The 23,359-nt window shown below is 32.5% G+C and overlaps 1 protein-coding gene across 1 annotated transcript in view; it reads left to right on the forward strand.

Annotated features, from left to right (window-relative positions):
* Window positions 1-23,359, forward strand: part of LOC143062059 (uncharacterized) — a 55,031-nt gene that overhangs the window by 15,169 nt on the left and 16,503 nt on the right. The window contains exons 8-14 of the mRNA XM_076233906.1: window positions 582-910; window positions 1,277-1,495; window positions 2,319-2,626; window positions 3,806-3,926; window positions 5,577-5,759; window positions 19,241-19,946; window positions 22,956-23,173. Coding sequence (XP_076090021.1) covers window positions 582-910; window positions 1,277-1,495; window positions 2,319-2,626; window positions 3,806-3,926; window positions 5,577-5,759; window positions 19,241-19,946; window positions 22,956-23,173 — 2,084 coding nt within the window. The remainder of the gene's footprint in view (window positions 1-581; window positions 911-1,276; window positions 1,496-2,318; window positions 2,627-3,805; window positions 3,927-5,576; window positions 5,760-19,240; window positions 19,947-22,955; window positions 23,174-23,359) is intronic.

A 23,359-nucleotide genomic window follows, 5' to 3' on the forward strand; every position in this document is an offset into this window, starting at 1 on the left:
TCAAAGTTGATTGTTAGTTTGCTTAAGGGAGTTCGCTTCTCAATTTCAAAAAAAATAAGCTTTTCAAAAGACTAGTTTATATTGATAGAGGATTAATAAAGGAATCAAAAGAGCAAAAAAAATATATAGGTGAATGTGCTTGTTTTCGAGACATTAGCCTTTGAAATGTAGGAGGGAAAATGTCTTGACTTTTCATAGCTTTATCATTGACATGTTTAAGTTCTCAAAAACCATTAAAAAATAATTAAAATTGTATAAGACTTTACAGATGGCTTTCCATTATACATGTGAAAGATTTATGAAAAGAAAAATGGGGGTCAATGGGCAAATGTTTTTAAGGCATTCAAATGGATTAAACCAGATGATTCCCAAAATCTGACAAAAAATATTTCCAAAACATGACAAGCGAACATCCTTAAATGAGATTTAAATAAGAATGTCTTCAATTTAATTTAAAAGTATATTATTGGTTGTATATACGCAAACAAATGAGACCGAAGCAGATGAATTTTTGCCCTCATCATCTTCTAAACATTAGTTCAATATAACTGGTAACGCATTAATAAAATAGTTCTTAATAGGTATGTGTGAATGCATTGGTGTAAACTGGTCAGGCGACTTGTGTGACAAGTGCAGTGAGACTTACTATGGTTCTGACTGTCTCCCCTTAATAACGGCTTTACAAGTAGTACCCAATCAAGGATCAGACAAAGGAGGTACAGTGGTACATGTATGGGGACACAATTTCCCGGACTTGACAGGGCATATGTACATTTGTAAATTTGGTTCAGAGAGAGTCAATGGAACATGGAAAGCTTGGAACCATGTCACGTGTACTGCACCACAACACGAAGAAGGAAGCATATTCCTTGAAGTATCACCTAATGGTACAGATTTTACTAATAATAAGGTAAAACATTTTGTTGTTTGATATTTTTAAAATTGAATAGTAGTTCCGAAAACAGAGGGCATCGTCTGCTACATTTTCGTTTGTCTACAAATATTGTTCTTGAAGAGGCTGTGTATTTGTTATACTTAGAACTTTTGTCATTTACATGCCCTACTTATTTCTTCATATTTTATGACATCTTCGCTAGCCAAGGGTTACGATCCACTCCCGTTCTCTTCACCCTTGGCGGATTGAGATAAAATTCCGGAGACACAAGGTAAGGATTTTTATTGGTTGCAGTCGAAACTAGCTGCATCCAATCAAAAAGCGCCTATAACATGATCACGTGTAAATTTAGAAACTATTCAGATATTTCATACATTGCAGATAATATTTACATACTATGCAACATGCCCACAAGGAGCTTGTGGACGTCACCTAGATCCTCCTAGAGGTCAGTGTTTGTTTGGTGGATGTTCTTGTAACTTACCGTGGACAGGAGATGGATGTACAATAGAACTGTTAGCTCCAAAGATTATTCCACCAGAAGAATCTCAGTATGTTGTGGAAGGAACAAAATACCAGTATGATCTGAACTTGACTCAGGTTTGTTATTAAATAATTTAACAGAATGTTTTTATTGCCTGATTTATTTTGTTCTGGTATAAGCCTTTAACATTAACAGTACTAATTTATCTGCAACAGATGAGATCATTAAAATGAATCAGAGCTATCCAAGAAGATTCTACAACAGATTTTATGGAATATCTAATATTTCAAACATGCAGTTTGCTGTGAAATGGGTATAAAAAATGTGAAAAAACCCTCAAAGATCAGGCCACACAATTATGTTTGTCACAGATAGATAGCGTACACAAATGCGTATATAACAGACGTTTGAAGACTAATCTGAAATTTAAGAATTATTACAATCTAATAATTCATTATTTGTATATTACAAATTTAGATGTGGAAGTCACCGATTTACAATTGAGACGGGAAGATAGAGAGGCTTGTATCGAAGCGACAGACTTTAACTTGTCATCTCTGCTAATTGAGTGATATAGGTGACGAATAAATCTATGTAGAGAAAAAGAAATTGTAACAGGAATATTGCTGTAGAAATCTAAATACATACAAACTCATTGTTTTTTGGTTTTTTTTGTCACTTTAATTTTTATTCCTCCATTTCCGTGATTATAAAACATAAGTAATAAACCTCATCAAAGTTTTATTTGTTTGGGTAAATAATCATAAAATATTTGTGAGAGCTCGTATTCCATATAGACAAAGAAACATCCGCCGATATAAACAAACATTTCTCTAGTTTTCATGCTATTTTCACATTTCTCGATTGATCAATCTCATCTTCAGAGAAACTTTGTTCTCGTCAAATGATTGGTCGAAATTCTTTTTTAATCTTTTACAGGGCAACTTACCTGTAAGATGGGAACTTAATCAATATTCCTATGGTATGACTATTGATGACAGAACGGGTCAGGTTGAATGGGATTTTACAATATCAACTCTGACACACCATATGATCACTGCTACGGTTACCAATATTATAGGAAAAGATGTTGTGTCATGGCAGTTATTAGTATCTATTTCCTACTCAGCATTCGTTACAAAAATAGAACCAGAGGGAATATTACCAATGCCTACCACAGTTACAATAATGGGAAAGGTGACTTTCAAAAATTTAGTTCTACCAAAGGTTGTTCCAGTTGATGTAAGGTATGTTAAGTATATATATTATAATTGCATTGTGTATTCTAATAAGGTTAAATACAGTCCATGTTCTACAATTTTGATAAAGCACCAATACTATTACTAAATTATAAACATCAGTCATGGGTAAAAAAAAACATGCTAAGCCCAGTTTATGATAGTGATGTAAACAATTATGAAAATCGGATTTTAAGGCTAGTTTATACACGGTCAAAGTGTTAATTCTGCTGTAATAACACATTTGCCATATATCTTGAATAAATAATAACTATTACGTTAGTGGTAAATTATATGTTTTATGCAGACCTAATGAGTATTTCATGGAATATATAAAAAATCACATTTGCCTTATGGACTATACATGAAGTCATGTTTGATATATTGCATATTCATAATAGTCTTATCTGCTTTAAGGAATATACATGAACTCAAATTTGATTAATAGAACATACATGAATGCATGTCTGCTCTATATAATATGTATGAAGTCAAGTTTGCTTTATGTAATATTCTAAAGTTTAAAAAATTTTGATTTATGTTAAATACATATAGCCATAATTTCTCCGAGGAATAAAGAGTCATGCTCGCCTTATGGATTATACATAAAATTATATTTTTGCTTTAAGGTGGTACCCAACACTTTCACTAAAATTAATTTGGCTCGTTTAATTTTCATAAAATTTTGACAAAGTATTTACTTTGACCCTTGGACAAAAATATAAAAATTTCAAAAAATTTGAACCAACCATATATATCAGAAAAATTACACTGGTTATACAGCAGTTTGACAAACACTAATTTTGATCTTTGAGAAGCTTAATATTCCTTTAACAATACAACGTAATTAAAACGTGTAGCTGATTTTACAGAGTTATCTTCCTGTAGTGTTAGGTACCATCTTAAGTCATATATTTGAAGTCGTATTTGTATTATGAAATACATATACAGTCATGTTTGCATTTTAGAATGTAACCGAAGTCATATTTACCTGATTAGATAAACTTGGAGTTATAATTTTTTTTCATGGAATATACAGCAATTCATGTTAACTTTATTGAATATATCTGGTGTCTTGTATGCATTATGCAATATTTCTGTAGTCATATTAACCTAATGAATTTAATGTGTAGTCATATCTGCTTTATAAAATAAACTTGAAGTCATATTTGCTATCTTATGTTTTAGAGTAATCAGCTCATACAGTAAAAGAATCAAAGTTCTGCCAGCGCTGACTGACCCATTATCTCCCAGTAGTTTTTCTGTCACATATTATCCTTATTCAGATGATGTAGGAATCATATCAGCAGTAAGTCAATATTGAAATATGAAAACAACAAGACATGAGGTTACTGCTTCCGAAGAGGTAATTAAAAATTATAATTTCAACTAGCAATCAGATGTTTGGGTATTGGATTAAAAGCTGGTAAACACTTGTCGGTTACTAATTTATGTTCTGGTCTTGTTATAAAGTTTCTGCAGTGGTAAGATCATTTGATAGGAGGCAAACGGTTATACAAAGAACAAAATCATATTGAATCAAGGTTCTAAGTTAATGTAGTTTGACTGATGAACTATGTCTTGCCACTCTTTAATAGAAATGAATAGAAATAATTTGCAAGTTCAGGGTATAAAGCTGCTTGGGAATTTAAAAAAAAACCAGAATGAAACAAAATTAAAATCTGATATATAAACTTTGTTCAATATGCATATGGCAATAATTGAAATGAAATAAAGGTGTACGATAAATACCTGAAGAGGGTAGATAATTTCGGAAAGGCCAATTGCTTATAATCGTCATTAAGGTATCTTGTTTTAGATATGTGCAGCCAAGACTAAATACAGAAAATATACGAGTACAATGCTAGTTTTGTTTTATTTTGAAAACCGCTATAAAAAGAGAAAATTGACAGGGTCGAGTTTTTGAGAACATTGAAGTCTTCCTATTATGTATGCATATCAAACTGTCACATGACTTATTATAGGAGTTAGTGTTCTTAATCGACGATTTTAACAATTTATTCCTTACTTGTTTTCACACATTTTTTCTGAAAATTATAATTATTAGAGAGAAACTTTAATTAACAAGAAGGACCAGCAATGAAAGATCTACAAATAAATAACACAAAAATGGTCGAAATCGCCAGATCACTGCTTATTGTAGTAATTATCCGTTAATTTAAAAAAAAATGGCATATTTGGATTAAACCGTAATAACTATAAGTAAACTCATCATAGGTACCAGGATTAAATTTTGTATTTACGCCAGACGCGCGTTTCGTCTTCAAAAGACTCACCAGTGACGCTCAAATCCAAAAAAGTTAAAAATGCCAAATAAAGTACGAAGTTGAAGAGCATTGATGACCAACATTCCTAAACGTTTGCCAAATACAACTAAGGTAATATATTCCTTAGGTAGAAAAGCTATAGTATTTCAAAAATTCAAAAGTTTTGTAAACAGTTAATTTATAAATATGACCATATCAACGATAGGAGTGCTGACTACTGGGCTGGTGATACCCTTGGGGAATTAATACTCCACCACCAGTGGCATCGACCCAGTGGTTGTAAATAAGCTCATCATAGATACCAGGATTAAATTTTGTATAGATACTTAGATACTTTTAAGCAAATATGGTTGCAAATACCAGATGAACAAAGGAGACAAAAAGCCGACCGAAATAGTTAGTCGACTCCTAGTTGGAGTTCCTGCTCTTAAAGTCGATTTTTATCATTTTTTCTCATGTTGGCAAGAGAAGATCAACAAATTAGTCGAATGTTTCCGAATTGTTAAGTAGACTCAAAATAAGATTAGTTTTTAAATGAATATGTGTTTTACATTTTTGTCTTTTGGTCTCTAACTAAGTGAGTAAAAAATATTGCAGTACCAACTTTAAAGTAAGAAAACCTGTTTTTATTGAGTCAGGGTTTTAGTATAACTGTTTATTTGTATTATTAGGTTGCTAGTCATCCAGTGGAACCATCAGGAAATGGAGCATTTAATTGGACAGTACTTGGAATCAGATGTAGTCCACATTATGTAAAATGGAATGCTGTAATAGAAAATAGCACTGTTGTATTCAAAAATATAACATCCTTAGTAAATGTAGGAGATCAACCTATTTTCAATATATCCAGTCGTGTAAGTTTGCAAAACTATAAGATATTCGTCTAGAGATCAATACCAGTAGGTTAATCATGTATAGGATTGTCTCAGTTAATAACTTGTGTCTTTGTGTACTAAGCAATCTTTCTTTTGTCAGCCTGTTTACATAAGAGATGTTAATCAAAGCATACATTCATGAATTAGAAAGAAAAAACGAGTACTACTCTTGTGAGGTCAAATTGACTTTTTTTTTAAAGGGACGTTATATTACAGCCTTTTCACTTGATTTGTAATGATTTGTTCTTGTGTGATTTTCAGTAGAACATGAACACAATCCAAGCGGTGTTGCAACGATATCGCAAAAGCAAGTGTTCGAATCTTACAGATCTCACATGGTTGAGCTAAATTTAAACGATTTTTAATTATACATTATTATATTTATGTGACTGCATTTTACATTAATCTGTATAGAATCCTTTACAATAATTCAGCTGATCTGTTACAATTACATCTGCATGCCTTATATATCATGTACTGTGTTACGACGCTAGATAAAACTGACGAGGAAAGGTAACAACCGTCCACCGAGCTGTTTTGTTAAGAGTCTAAGTGGCCGCTTGGTCTAGCTTATAAAGTATGTATTTAAAAGATATCTTTATAAAGAAGTAAGATATCTTATATACTTTATAAGATATCTTATTAATTAATAGAGATATCTTATTAACTTATAGAGATATCTTATAAACTAATAGAGATATCTTATAAACTTTTAGAGATATCTTATTAATTTATAGAGATATCTTATTTAATTGGTTATAAAGATATCTCTATTAGTTTATAAGATATCTCTATTAATTAATAAGATATCTTATAAAGTATGTATTTAAAAGATATCTTTATAAAGAAGTAAGATATCTTATATACTTTATAAGATATCTTATTAATTAATAGAGATATCTTATTAATTTATAGAGATATCTTATAAACTAACAGAGATATCTTATAAACTAATAGAGATATCTTATTTACTTTCCAATTAAATAAGATATCTTATAAAAATTAAAGATATCTTAATACTTAATAAGATATCTTGTTAAATGAATAAGATATCTTCAAATTTGAATAAATATAAAAACGGCGTGCCATACTAGCTTGGGTCTGTTCGCACCATATTTTGAATTCACTTAAAATACCGGATGAATTAAAAAATGTCTATAAGATTTATATTTGAAAATGTTTTTCCAATGACGCAATGATTAACAGTAAAAAAATGATAGCGATGTAAACAACTGCATGTCGTCGTACAGCTTTAAAAACAAGTAAAACCTGTATAGTATGCTTAAAGGCACCGGGGCGGGTTCATATTAAAGCTATCCGTTTGGCGTTTTATAACATTTTGTTACTGTCATAAATCTCTTTTTTATTTGAAATATCTTTATTTCCAAGTCTTGTAAGGATTTTATTCCCGAGTATGTGAAATATTTTTCCACTGCAAATTTTTGGTAATAGTTAAGTATTTTTATTTTCTCAAAACAAATTTGAACATGCCAATTTTCTAACAATTTAAATAAAAGACTTAATACATGACAGGCCCACGTAACATTTTCAAATACAGATGTGCTTACTTTTATAAAATAATGAGCACGAAAATCATCTAACAAATTTTCTCGTATCACAATTTTATGATTCCCGGAACACTACTCCTATAATCTAAGACCTCGGGGCCAATGTTTTTTTATTTTTATGATATTTCCCTATTACGTATTTTGCTAATTGTTATTTTGTTAAGTTGTATCTTTCAATTTGTCAACCGAGTTCACATTAAAAAGAGGAAACATCAGCATAAAAACTAGTATAATTGAATCAGAGAATGGATCCAGCAACTTATTTCACTAAATTGATTATTTGTTTTACGCAGAAATAAAACGAGAGTTCAATAATTTGCTGTTTGCCGCCTTTTCATGTAGATGAAAATTGATCATGATAGTAACCGGGACCCAGTATTCCAACCTTATATATCGGTCTATGATATAATTCCTCAATACCGCATGCTTTGCGGAGGACCGCAAAATTTTTGGTTTCACCATGTCGGGGATTCTGCCTATAGGATACAAAACTGCAGACGTACGAACCGGGCAGTCCCAAACACTACTAACAACTTTATGAATAAAAAAATCTATACTATATATACTACTAGGTTTTTAAAACTCCGTCCAGTACACATGGACGCTATATTGAAGGTGATGTTGGCAAACTTTAACTTCTGTCTTCCTTTTTGACATGCGTTTTTCAAAGGGAAGCTAATAAGGAAAGTTCTTGATTAAAAAAAAATATAGTGGAGTGATGTCATTGCGGCAAAACATGTGAATGACAATTTTCTATGTGAACACTGATTTGATATAACTGTTGCAAAGAAATGTATACCGGTAACTTATTATCGATCTGTGTGTAATGATAAAAAGGAGATATTTTTTATTTATAATATTGAATTTTAAATTTGAACTTAATTTTGTAGATAGTTGTTTTTATTGGCAATCATACCATATCTACTTACAGCTGTATGTATACATACGAAGCAGCGTAGGTTAAATTTATTTCTATTCCGTTATATTTGGGGTTTTCCCTTATCTATTTCTATCTTTAGTAACTGTGGTTTGTAGAACAAGTTGTAAAACAAGTTTGAAGAACTGGTTGGATATATATAGTATCTATATATAAGTCTTTAGCGAGTGCTGCACGAGCATTTCATAGGCGGGAATACGGGTGGGGTATATAAGTCCGATACATGGATAATTTGTATCGAGGTTCTCACAGTAACTTCAAAGTAACAACACGTTCTGCATAGTATGTCCGACACAGGTTCTGAACAAGACCATAACGCTACTGGTGAAGATCATCATGATACAGAGTTGACTACCGATGGGGCCATTTCGCTTTTCACTTCAGCTTTAAACAACGCATTAGAGAAACAGAAAGAGTCGATGATTAACCATTTTGAAGCTCGGTTTGGCAAAAGTACAAAGGCAACCAGTGTCGAACAAACAGAATTCACATTCAAGAGCAAAGGAATAAAGATTCAACATCCGTTTAATTCCGAACGCTTGGATAAACTTTCCGCCATTGAAAGCTGTATAAAGTTGGGCAACGTTACAGAAGTTAGTAGTATCATTTCCGAGGAGAAAGAAGTACTTCGAAAGCGGAATAAGATCCTTAAGATAGCTGATAAACACGGTTGGGACACAGTAAAGGAATATTTGGATAGTCCGTTGGCAGAAAATAAAGAAGATGCTAGTGATTTACGCGCTGCTATTTCTAGGGCTGCTAGAAAAAGAAACTATAAGCCGTACAATAAACCCGATGCTGCAAACAGTGGTTCCAGTCGAGGAAAATTTAATTCCAGAAGCTTTTTTCGTGGCCTTAGCCAAGTCGGTGGTACAGACGGAGTCAAAGAAACATACAAGTGCTTCTACTGCAATCAACCCGGGCATTTCGCACGGAACTGTCCCCAAAGAAGTACCCCTACAGCCACTTTTAGTGCACCAAAGTTCCAGCAGGATCAACACACAGGAAAGACACAGTAACAGCACAGAAACTGACGAAGTTGAGTATTTATTTGAATTTGGTAACAATTATGAGAAAAAATCTGGCAAAAATCTTGTAAATGTTAAAGGCAATTTGAAAAAACATTCATCATATTGGGAAAATGTACTTCATGCTAATGATTTTATTATGAACGTTATTGATTTTGGTTATAGAATTCCATTTTTTAGTGATCCACCTTCTGTTTTTCTCAAAAATAATAGATCAGCCTTACAGCATTCAGAGTTTGTTGAAAATTCTATTCGGGAACTTTTATCAAAAAATTGTATAACAGAAGTTAAATGCACATTTGTGGTTAATCCACTTACTGTTTCAGTTAATAGTTCAGGAAAAGAAAGGCTAGTTTTAGATTTAAGACATATTAATAAATTTGTTGAAAAACAGAAAGTAAAATTCGAAGGAGTAAAAGAAGCTTTAACTTTTGTCAATTCTAACAGTTTCGGGTTTAAATTTGATATGAAGTCGGGTTACCATCATTTGGACATTCACCCCGATCATCAAAAATATTTGGGATTCTCTTGGAAATATGGCGATACGGATAGATATTTTAATTTTACAGTTTTACCTTTTGGACTTTCATCGGCTGGTCATGTATTTACAAAGACTGTACGTGTTTTAGTTAAATATTGGAGATCATTAGGATTCCCTATGGTAGTTTATTTAGACGACGGTATGGGAGTTGCAGAAAATTTTGAAACTTGTTCAAAAATATCTAAAATAGTCGAAAAAGATTTACTGCTTTCCGGTTTTATTGCTAATACAGAAAAGAGTGTATGGGAACCAGTCCAAGTGATTGAATGGTTGGGTTTTGTTTGGAATTTTAAAGATTGTACTTTAGAAATATCGACCAAAAAATTAAGAACCTTAAAAGAGGCTATTTCTAATTTAGTTGAAGGTAATACGCATTTTACTTGTCGAAACATAGCAAAGATATGCGGAAAAATTATATCCATGATTCCTGCACTTGGTAATGTTTGCCAGATAATGACAAAGCACATGCATATGTTAGTATGTTGTAGAAATTCATGGGATGAGAAAATTCTAGTAAATGATTATATTTTAGAAGAGTTAAAGTTTTGGTATTTTGAGTGCGAGTCATTGTCTTTCAAACGAATTGTACCTATGAATAGAATGCCTCAGCGTGTAATATTTACTGATGCTAGTCAGTACGCTGGTGCAGGGTTTATTTCAAATGATAACAAAATTGTACATTTTATGTTTGATGGTCTTGAACGAGACAAAAGTTCTACATGGAGAGAGCTAAAAACTGTAGAAAACAATATTTCATGTTTTAAGTCTGAAATATCAGGAAAATTTGTCAAGTTGTATACTGATAACCAAAACGTTGTACATATTGTTAAAAAGGGTAGCATGAAAATGGAGTTGCAGGAAATCGCTTTAAGTATATTCCACATTTGTTTATCTTGTGATATTTTATTAGAACTTGAATGGATTCCCAGAGATGAGAATTATTACGCAGACTATCTAAGTAAAATCTTTGATTATGATGATTGGGGCGTTTCAACGCATATTTTTACGTATTTTAGTTCATTGTGGGGGCCATTCACATGTGATCGTTTTGCGGATTCTAAAAATAGTAAAGTAGAATTTTTTAATTCTAAATACTTTACACCGGATACCTCGGGGGTGGATGCTTTCGCATATGATTGGTCTGGCCATAATAACTGGTTAGTTCCTCCAGTCCATTTAGTTAGTAAGTGTTTAAATCATATGAAGTTATGTGGAGCTAGAGGTACATTGGTTGTACCAAAATGGAAATCAGCATTGTTTTGGCCTGTTTTAGTCAATAGATTTACAGACAAATTTAAAGATTTTGTTATAGATTTTAGAGAGTATGTAAAACCTATGAACTTTTTCACAAAAGGTTCGCAAGAAAATAGTATATTCGCACAGAAACCTTTTAACAGCAATGTATATGTATTGCTACTGGATTTCTCTCGATATTAACATTGTGATGTATATTGGACAGTTTTAGCTGTAGAAAATGTTTCAATTTATAGTATAGTTCTTTCTGCGAAGAGTGAATGCCGCAGTTAAGATATAATATGCGTGTATAACTTTTGTATGAAATTGATTTTGAGATACTGCGATGGTTGAATGCCGCAGTTATGATGTTTAACATCTGTATGAACTTTTTTACTGTGAGGGTTGAATGCCACAGTTTATAAATATGAATTGCGAGGTAAAATGCCGCAATGTTTGTTTTGTTACATGTATATATATACGTAAATTCATATTAAACAATTTTTGCTTAGTATTCATTATACTATTTGTTTTCCAGATCAATGGAAACAATTTGAGACCTATACTAATGATTCGAGATTCGCCAGTGTCATTCGAGATTTGCCATCTTTCGTTGAATCAGCGAGATCCAGTGCTACCATTAAGAAATACAAGTGCTATTTTAAGAAGTTTGAAAAGTGGTGTAATACATGTTCGCTTGAGTGTTTACCTGCGACGATCACAACAGTTTCGCTGTATTTAGGTGGACTTATTCAACAGGGATCCAGTGTCGCAACTTTAGATTCTAGTTTTTATGTAATTAAATGGTTCCATGATTTTCATTTCAAACATAATCCTTGTTCTGATAAATTTCTGGGTCTTATTTACGAAGGTGGTAGGAGACTGTTAAGCAAACCTATAATTAAAAAAGAGCCAATTACGCCTGATATATTAAATAGAATTGTTTTGAAATTTGGAGATTCTTCTGATCTTAAGAAACTGAGAGTGGTAGTTTTATTTCTATTAGGTTTTGCTGGGTTTTTGAGGTATAGCGAATTGGCCAATATCAAGATAAGCAATATTGAATTCTATGACAGTTATATAAAAATTTGTATTGAGAAAAGTAAAACTGATTTATATAGAAGGGGCAATTCTGTTATTATAGCTGCTACAGGCACAGATTTATGTCCAGTTCTTTGGTTGAAAAAGTACATCGATTTAGCTAAGTTGAATTTGCATTCAGATAACTATATTTTTAGAGCGCTTTCTTACTTAAAATCAAAAGCTGTTTATAAATTATGCAGTATAAATAATCCATTGTCATATACTAGAGCTAGGGAGATTATGTTAGAGAGTTTGACAGACATTGGTATAGATAAGTCCAAGTTTGGGCTCCATAGTTTAAGAAGTGGTGGTGCTTCCACTGGCGCAAATCGAGGTGTATCTGATAGATTACTTAAAGCTCATGGTAGATGGGCTTCTGATAAAGCTAAAGATGGGTATATAAAAGACACTTTAAAATCTCAGATGGCAGTCTCTCTGAATCTTGGTATATAATCCTCATACAACATTTTTGTTTTTATTTTTTCCTTTGTTACATCGAAGTTACTGCGAGCAAACCAAACCTACATTTTGACTTGCCTCTTATTTCGCCATGTAGATAGATTAGAAATGTTTTAAATTCGGACGAATTTATGAGGGAGAATTTAAATTTATTTCTATTCCGTTATATTTGGGGTTTTCCCTTATCTATTTCTATCTTTAGTAACTGTGGTTTGTAGAACAAGTTGTAAAACAAGTTTGAAGAACTGGTTGGATATATATAGTATCTATATATAAGTCTTTAGTGAGTGCTGCACGAGCATTTCATAGGCGGGAATACGGGTGGGGTATATAAGTCCGATACATGGATAATTTGTATCGAGGTTATCACAGTAACTTCAAAGTAACAACACGTTCTGCATAGTATATTATTTTTATTTATTTAATAATGATTTAGTTTAGAATAGCTAGATGTGTATTTGCTGGGATATATTTGTAATGTCTTATTATCATAATTAAATGTTGTATCGCACAGAAAATAAGAAAGTTACTGCGAGCAAACCAAACCTACATTTTGACTGCCTCTTATTTCGCCATGTAGATAGATTAGAAATGTTTTAAATTCGGACGAATTTATGAGGGAGAATTTAAAAAGACGGAATTTTGCCCATACATGCATCAAGTATACATTGTCCATTCAGTGGCGGATCCAGCCATTTTAAAAAGGGGGGGTTCCCAACCCAGAGTAAAGGGGGGGTTCCAACTATATGCTCCCATTCAAATGCATTGATCGGCCAAAAAAAAGGGGGTTCCAACCCCCGGAACCCCCCCTGGATCCGCCACTGCCATTCATTTTCTTACGGCAGTGCATATATCTAGCTCCTCCTACTTTGCATAACTTTAATAATATGATACTTATCTATATGTTCTCATCCGTATTATCCTTGAAATATTTGCCAGTGAACATTCGGCATGCACGAATTAAATTTTTGTTATGTGCAATATATACAAAAGAACGTAATTTCTAGGCCTTTTATTTGTTTGACTACGCGGTATGGGATTTTGGTTATTGTTGAAGTCCGTACGGTGACATATAACTGTTATCTTCTATGTTAATTTGTCTCTCAGACTGTTTGAGAGTTGCCTCAAAAACAAAGATTTCCAATCTTCCTATCTTTTATATTTCACAAATCTATCCAACCTTTGTAAATAAATTTACTGTGATAAAGTTTGCCAAAGAAGTTTATTTCGTGGTGAAAAGCTTTATTTGAGGGACCTGAGTATCGCAGTATATACATGTATCTGCAAGACCAACTTGACGTACCAAATTTGAAAATTGTGAGTAAACAGATTTGTTGGGATGACAACGATTTTGATTTCAACCACGATAGCTGTGAAAAAAATATGGAAATAAGTTTTCTTAAAAATATAATGCTGTCAACTATAAGGACTTGTTCCAATAAAAATAAAATACTTCGCTGAGCGCAGCTGATTACGACCGCAGAGGTCCAACACCGAACAGTTGGGGCAAAAATGGACACAATTTCGTGCTTGATACAGGTCGGAATATGGATTATTAAATATTTGACACATATTAGGTTTCTGACACAGAATAAGTGTTTTAGAAGAACTTATAATTGGTAATATGATGTGAATTGATATTTTTTTGCTTTTGTGCAATACCCCCCTTTTTTTGGCCAAACCTGACATTTCTTTATACACAATTTGCAAGTAGTGTAAAGGAGGTAAATCTGAACATACCAAATATTGTATTAAAAATGTTTTTTTTGGATTACCTCCCTTACATTCCTTTTAAATTGTCTTATGTGTCCACTGACCACAAAAAACCAACATCCCCCTTTTTTGCCCCCAATTCCTAAGTACATGTAGTTTGATCAATAACCCCCCCCCCCCCCAAATCAATACTAACCATCTCTTCATAGTATGGAAACTTGTGGCATAATTTCAGAGAGATTCATCCACTAGAACACAGGTTATTGTTTGGAAACTACAAAAATAAAATTGAGAATGGAAATGGGGAATGTGTCAAAGAGACAACAACCCGACCAAATAAAAAACAACAGCAGAGGGTCACCAACAGGTCTTCAATGTAGCGAGAAATTCCCGCACCCGGAGGCGTCCCTCAGCTGGCCCCTAAACAAATATATACTAGTCCAGTGATAATGAACGCCATACTAATTTCCAAATTGTACACAAGAAACTAAAATTAAAATAATACAAGACTAACAAAGGCCAGAGGCTCCTGACTTGGGACAGGCGCAAAAATGCGGCGGGGTTAAACATGTTTGTGAGATCTCAACCCTCCCCCTAAAAAATGCTTATTTTGGGCCCTAATTCCTAAACTATTGTGACCATAACCCCCCAAAACAATCCCAACCTTCCATTAGTGGTATTGAACCTTCTGGTAGATATTTATAGAGATCAATTCACTAAAACTAAAGTTATTGGCCAGAAACTAAATGCATCTTGACTTCGGACGACATTTTTAGTATTGAAGAAACATACAAATCCTTGAAAATGAGATTAAGTTCAGATAAACCAAGCAAACGAAGACAGACACAATTGTTTTTCATTCATTATCATGTACGTAAATCACACCGTTAGTTTACGAATTGAATTTAAATTGTTTCTTTGTCATTTCGAGGCCTTTTATACCAACTATGCAGAATAGGTTTTACTCATAGTTGAAGTTGGTATGGTGACCTATAGTTATTTCTGTGTTATTTGGTCTCTTGACGTTGTGGAGTGTCTCATTTACAATCATATCACATCCTCTTATTTTATATTTCAATGTATAATACATTTAATAATCATTCCATACACCAAATATACTTGAAGATGACCTATTGATTACACAATATAGCATATTAAAAGAGGACTTACTGTTGACCAATGAACCATACAAATGTGGTCAATGACAATTGCCAGACAGACATGTACTCCTAATATTTGTAAATTGATGCATGCAAATAGTTTATCTACAACATGTACTTTTCACTCATTATTTAAGTATTTAATATTTTTGAGTATATGTCTGACATGTTGACGACGGGCAGTCAATGGTATACCATAATCTGTCCTGTAAACTTAACGGGCGTTAAAAAACAGCTCAACTAAAATCCAATTTTGGATAAATTATTGGTTTTATTCCTTAAATGTCTATGAGATCAAATCTATAAACATTTATTAACATTGTTAATTTCAATGTACTAGTATACATGTAAGTATTGTTGCCATTTATACATCTTGTTAAAAAAAATGTACATGTACAATCATTAGCTGATCAGTTCTATATTTTCATTATTTTTATTCTTCTTCAGTGTTTTTTTTTATAAGACTCAATATATATATATATATATATATTCATCATTCAGACATATAGGTGAAGAAGGATCTTTTGATGGGATATAAATGTACATGTAGTTCCAAACTATTGTTGATCTTAGCTCCTTAAGTGGATTGTGGCAACACATTGCATACAATGTATACAGCACTTTACACATAGTTCCAAATTGCAAGACTAGATGATACTGGCTTCTCATGAAATTCTGTCCGTACTTTGCCAATTGTTTCCAAGTAAAGTTGAACATTCCAAGATCACCCCTTCTATTTGAATGTACATTGTACATGTACAAATATACTTGCAGCCTGAAATTAAATATCAAAGTAATTCTGTCAGAAAATCAACAATTATAGATATAAAGACAAAAGCATATAGATGTAGACTAGTTCATAATTTTAATAAATGGGGAATTTGTCCTTGGGACACAGATGAGCAACCGCTTGCATATAAAGAACAAAAAGAGTGACACCACCCAAATTTGTACTTGATCTGAGTTTTGTTGTAGTAAGCATTGTGTACAAGTTTCAGAACATTTGGATGAAGCAAACTTGTGTTAGAGAAAGGAAACAAAAATTCAGTATTTTTTCAATTTATAAAGGGGCATAACTCTAGAATAGTGAAAGTGACCCAACGAAAATTCAAACTTCATGTGTGTTTGTTGGTACATTTTAATAAGCATATGCATTAATTGTGTATTAGTTTCATAACATTGGTTGAGCCAAACTGAAGTTAGAGAACGGAAACCAAATTTTGGACGTACATGTAAGTTTGTCAAGACTGACAATGCAAGGGTAAAACTTAATGCCTAATGTCCCTGCCGCTATGGTTTAAAAAAATAAAGAATTTGTGGCGATCAATAATGAGCAAGCAAAATATAATTACATGCACAACAAGTGTAAATAGTGATTTTGTTTTTATGATTGAATAAAGAAATGAAAGACTTCTTGCTGTTTGGTTGCCTTTAAATCTGAAATGCAGCTGACGTAGAATTGTATAAAGTATGTTTGTGTATTTGTTAATAGTTTTGTCTTTATGTATTTTTATTTCTATTGATGAGAACATATGCAATATTTTTTTATAATTTAATTTGGTTGAATATAAAGCAAATCTCTGAACAGAAAATAATAATTGTGTTTATCTTGTGAATAAAATGAAAATGATACACAAAAAAAAAAAAGTTAACCAAATAAACCTGTGACAATTCTGCTTCTATCATGATCATGATCATGACTATTTGGACCAAGTTGCTTAAAATCAAAAACAAAAATAACCCCAAATTTATTTTTTTTAAATGTAGTTTTTACAGCGAAAATCTCGAGTGACGAATATTTATGGCCACACTCTGTACATTTACATGTTTAACACTGATACTGCTATTACTGGACCTTATGATTTTTTTCTATACCAAACAGATTTTTTTTTGGGGGGGGGGGGGGTTAATTGTAAACAAATTGACTTAATTCATGTATAATTATGATTGATCAAGACGAATCCATCGATAAGATGTATACTGCCTTGTACTGTAGGGATTATAATTTACAAATTAGACCAATTATATTAATATATTCTGAAGAAAACAAACAAGTCAATTAAACCCTTTGAGGGGTGGACAGGGGTAAGTGAACATGGGAATGAGGGATCAGGGTGAAGGGGGTATCTTGGAAATATGTTTTTAATTTTTTTATTTTGTCTTGGAGCAAGCAGATGGAAGTACAAGTACATGTATTGAAATAAGGGGAAAACATTTTTAGGGTGAAAGGGAATGGAAATAGTTGGGGCTAGGGAGTGGAAACTGTCCGAGGGAAGTTATAGGGCCCTCGTACATCTGACCTTAACCTGGCTTCGAAATTACAAAATACAAATGATGATTAAAAACACAAGACTAATTTGACAATTACGATACAGAAGCGCAAAAAGGACAGTTGTGTGATGCCATCCCCTCCTCTTCGGCTATTTGAACAGAGATATTTTTCAAAACTGCCTAGACATGTTTACAACTTGTCAGTTAAGGGTAAAATAAATACATAAATAAGATACCAGCCATAACGATTTAACATAGAACAGAAATTTAGCCTGTGCAAGGTTTCAGCTGCAGTGATTTTCAACAGTCCGAGTGTTTTGAGACAACCCCCCATTTAGTATTTTTCGTGATCCTGATAACATTTGGCTGTCTAATTTATCGAAATCTATGTTTTCTTATGAAATAACTCTACTTTCATCGTTGTATATTCGCCACAATGTCTGTTATGCATGTATATGGTCGTATTCATCAATGTAGTACACTGTTCGGCAATGGAGACCTTGAAATTCCTCTTGTCCGAAAATGGCGCCAAATTAGAGGGAAGCAACTCGCGCCAAACAAAATTACCGTTTTTCATCAAAATAATCAAAATTTCGCTTTTTGATAACAAACAGTAATACGATAACCACATTTATATTCAGCTATCGTTCATTGATATAATTACACACATTGTTTTATTAAAACCACCAATAAAGAATTAACAATTAAGTAATTAATGGAGAGAAATGAAATCAGACCACATGGGGTAGAGGGGTTAAACAAAAGCTCGTTACTTTTTTAAAAGCCTGGTGACCCCCATTTTATTTTATCTTAAAATGCTCGAAAAATTCATAGCTTTGACATATCCGTTTTTAAAAAAAATCTACCGGGAAAATTTTACGAAAAATCGATTAAATCAATATTTTTTGCCTTAAATTGAAATTAGAAAATGCAAAATTTAGACATAAATCTGAAAATAAAAGGATTTTTAAGTAAAAAACAACCAAGGTTAACGTTTACATGTTAAATTATAATGTTTTGTCACATAATAATCATACTGACTTGGTTTGAAAAGTCTTTGAATTTGATGTAACCTTAATTGTTGAAAGGGTGGACATGTTGGGAAAAGGGATCAAAATCGCACATTTTGCTTCAATTTGAGGGGAAAAAAGCCTGGTGACCCCCTTTTTTCTTTGCATTTTTGGATTCAGCATAAAAAAATCTACAAAATATGTGAAAATAAAAAAATTCTACCGGGGGTCCTTATTGGGGTGAGCCACCTTAAATGCCACGATATCTCAGTAGCATAAGTTCGAATACCGGCGAGGGTAGAATAAATAATTTGATAACGCAAATTCACAGATCTAACATTGTTGGGTTGATGTTTAGCCGAAGCATATTTATACATATAAAGGAAAGTAAATCTGCATCCACGCGATATAATCAAAAACTGATTTATTCTCATTCTATAATATTATATTTATGTAGGTAGATGGAATCTCTGGAACCTACTTCCAGTCACCTAAGATGTCAAGTACTGTCAAAAAAATATTCTTGGATTCTCTTGAAGCCTTTGAAACTTTTACATTTGATTTTATTGTGACAGAAGCCCGCCCACTAAATGGACGAATTTATATCATATTTTCAACTCTAGAAGGAACAGAAACAAGGCTTCAAGTAAACATGCAATTCTCAGTACGCAAACCACTGCTTGTCTTCGCACCTACTTCAATAAGAGAAAACATTGTACGTGGAACTCAGAAAATACTAGATGTTCAGGTTCACAATGATGGGGAAGAAGCTGCTAAGGATGTCATAGTATCTCTTCCAAATGACAAAAGACTATCCTTGGTTTCGTTTAAAACAGTTGACAGTCTTAACAGCAATGAAAACAATAACGGGATCACAATAGGTCCAAATGAAGTCGCCATGATGTCTTTAGTTGTCACAACTGGTTTGAATGATGGATTGGGGGAGATGAGAGGTACCATAGTTTTGAACACAGATCTAACAGCAGCATCACTATCCTACAGATTTTATATCACGTCATTATCAAAGCTGAATCTGACTATTTCGGTTAAAGATGAGTATACATACTTTGCATCTGGTGCACCGCTAGTGAGTGGAGCTGAAGTTCGATTAATCAATCCAAGGAGACAATATTCAGAGAAAAGATACACAACAAATGAAACAGGTTATTGATATATCTTATTCAGAAAATCAGTCATTTTGTTGGAATTGGTTAGGGAAAAACACATTAAATTGCCTTGAGGTAGTTTTAAAAATAGAAACACTTTTTAACGCTACTTCAAATTTCATGGGATTACACCTGTGGAATAAGAATATAGTGAGTGTCAATTTTCTGATTTATGAACACATTGATTCTTCGTGGGGTTCATCATTTCTGGTTAAAAATGTAAAATAACACAATTATTCCGAACTTAGAAGAAATTCAAAATTGAATGTCCATAATCAAATGGCAAAATCGAAAGCTCAAACACCGCTAACGAATGAATAACAACTGTAATAATCCTGACTTGGTACATGCATTTTCTTATGTAGAAAATTATCTATATTAAATAAATGATAGTTTATAATGAGCGCCTGATGATAGTTCTAGTAAGCTTTTATTATTTAACAAGTTTAAAAAATGTTATGTACCAAATTAACAAGCTCTAATTTAAACAGTTTTGAAAAAAAATTGTAAATCAATTTTGATATTGGAATACTTTCACCTTTGACTATTATACAGGACACAAGATATTTTTATTTTTTTAGGCAATATTTTGACACAAGTTTTGACACTGTTGCTTAAACCTTACGGCATTAAACCATTAAATCCCACAAATCAATCAGTTAACCATTTTAGATCCCGAGGTTTGATGTCTATTCAGAAATAGTCTAGAAAAACATCCCACTAGCTAAATCCTTATTTTTTTTAGTTATTGGTTTCAAATGGTTGATTCAGTGGTGGTTATGGTAATATTAAACTAAAAAAAATCTTTAGTGAATACCTTGATGCATTAATTGTCATTGTTCCTTGAGGGGGGGCAGGGGGGTCCCAATAACAGCAAAACAGTAAATTGATTTGGCTCATAACAGATAACAAGGAATTGAAATGGACAAAAACAGATAACAGTAAATGAAATACTAAAATAATTCGGTCTTTGACAAATCAGTATTTCTTATTACGGATATAATCCTTTGTAATGCATTCCATTTTCTATGACTATGTTTTTAGTATTAATTTATGTATCTAGAATGTGTTTAAATTACTACTCAATATATTATAATATTTTTTATACGCTCGTTTACGGAACGTATTATCATGATTATGGTATACTGTTGTCCGTCTGTTGTCAACATGTCGGACATTAACTCAAAAACTCTTTAACCAATTTGCATTAAACTTTGGGAAATTGTTTATATCTATTGGCGTGAGCTCCCTTTTTGGTTTTTTTTTTTTTTATAAATTTTAGATTTTAAGTTTCTGGGTAATGGGGTTTTGTTCAATAAAATTGGTGTTTTTTTCAGTTTTCTGATAATATCTCAAAAATGCTTTCACAAAGCAAGGAATTTTGGTGACTTATGTATATCTATTAACATGAGGTCACTTTCAATTTTTATAAATTTTAGATTTTACGTTTCCGAGTTAACGGGTTTTATTAATTAAAAAGGGGGGATTTTTCAGTTTTCAGACATTAACACAAAAATGTTTTCAGCAGTTCTCATGAAACTTTGCTGAAATGTTTATATCTATTGTTGTAAACTCCCTTTCGATTTTTATTAATTTTAGATTTTATGTTATAGAGTTAAGGGATTTTATTCATTAGAAAAAGGTGGTATTTTCTAGTTTTCAAAAATAACTCAAAAATGCTTTCAACGGTTCTCATGAAACATTGGTGTATTATTTATATATATTGACTGAAGCTCCCTTTGTTGCTAATAAAAAAAAATGACCTAAAAGAGTTTGAATATTCTGACTTTTTCTAAATGACCATTTAATGAGGTGTGTGAATTTTTCTTAATAAGACTATGAGGCAAAGTGGTATATAGGGTAGCAAAATCAAAAGCACCAATTATAAGCATGCAATTTATCAAGTACTTCGAACGAATTTTGACACTCCAAAAGCAATTTATTCCACTTTTTTCTAAAGCCTTATTTGAACAATTTTTTTTATCAGCTGAGGTTTTTGATTGTACCAAGTGTACTAGTAAGTAGAATACATAGTTTAGTAGGGAAACAATGGCTTGAAACGAAAGAAATCTTTGTTTGTAATGAGTTATGTACATGTGCAGCTTCGGACCCAAGTACATGGTTGGAACTTTCATTGTACAATGCATTTGGTTCTGTTTTGAAAAGAATCACAGAGCTGAGTCTATGTACCATATTATATAAAAGGTTAACTGGTTGTTAGGACCTAGTCCTTAATTGAGATCCTTGTTAGATATTCCTGGCCATATGTTTTCCTTTTTGTCATATTAAGAATTGTTTTAATTTAATATGTTCGTACGGGAAACAAGGAACATTATTCTCATACAAAAAATTAAGATAATTCTAAATACACATTCATAAAAAATGGAATTTATTACAAAGGATAATCATAAGATATACTTGAATTGTCCTGGACCTCACTTCTGTGATGGGTAAATGTTAATGGAATCCTTCTCTGAATACGGGACAAACATATTAGTAGTGGTAGACCCCAATGTCCAATGATCTTGAATTTATACCGAATAGACTGTCAAAAAAAATGCTAACATTCCAATTTTCAATATAACAGTTAACAGCAAATACATTATCACAATAACAGATAACAAAAAAACTAATAGCCCAATAACAGCTAACAAAGAATAAGACAATAACAGCTAACAGCAAATTTATTTTCAAAATAACAGATAACAAAGAATTAAATTGCCCCATAACAGCATAACAGTTAAACCCCTTGCCCCCCCTCTTCCTTTTTACCAGACATTTATCAACTCGTATTCAGAATTGCAGTTTTTCCACTTGCACCACTTTTTAAAGTTGAAGACAAGTGGTGTCATGCAGAGGAAAACCTTAAAATCAATGAATTGCATGGTTATCACTTTTTAGTAAGAATCTTTCTTTGTATTTTTTTTTTAGATAGCCCTGATTTTTTATCGGTGTATTTTATTCCAAAATGTTATATAATCTGATATGATATGCTTTATATTAAAGGATTTGTAGTGTTTGAAGATATACACGAAGACCAATATACTCTTTACGCCCAAGCAGAGGGTCATAGTTCATATTCTGCTGTCATCATAGCATCACCTGACAGTGATACACAGGAAGTGTTCTTGGAACGTATAGCTGTAAAATACACATGGACAGTAACACCAACTACAGTCCAAGATAAATATGTCATTGCATTGGAATCCACTTTTGAAACCCAAGTAAGCTGATTGTCCTTGTGTTTATATGCTCTATGCCTGCCTTATAAGGGGTAGGGGTCCGAATGTGGTGTCTGGTGTCTTCATGTGTCTGATTTAAAGATGGGATAGTGGTGGTAAAATACAAAGGGTCATACCGTGTGTCTGTGTATCAATGCATCCATCCATCCTGTTTTGTGAGCGCATACC

This window comes from Mytilus galloprovincialis, chromosome 2 (genome assembly GCF_965363235.1).
Source record: "Mytilus galloprovincialis chromosome 2, xbMytGall1.hap1.1, whole genome shotgun sequence".
Classification (NCBI taxonomy): Eukaryota; Metazoa; Mollusca; class Bivalvia; order Mytilida; family Mytilidae; genus Mytilus; species Mytilus galloprovincialis.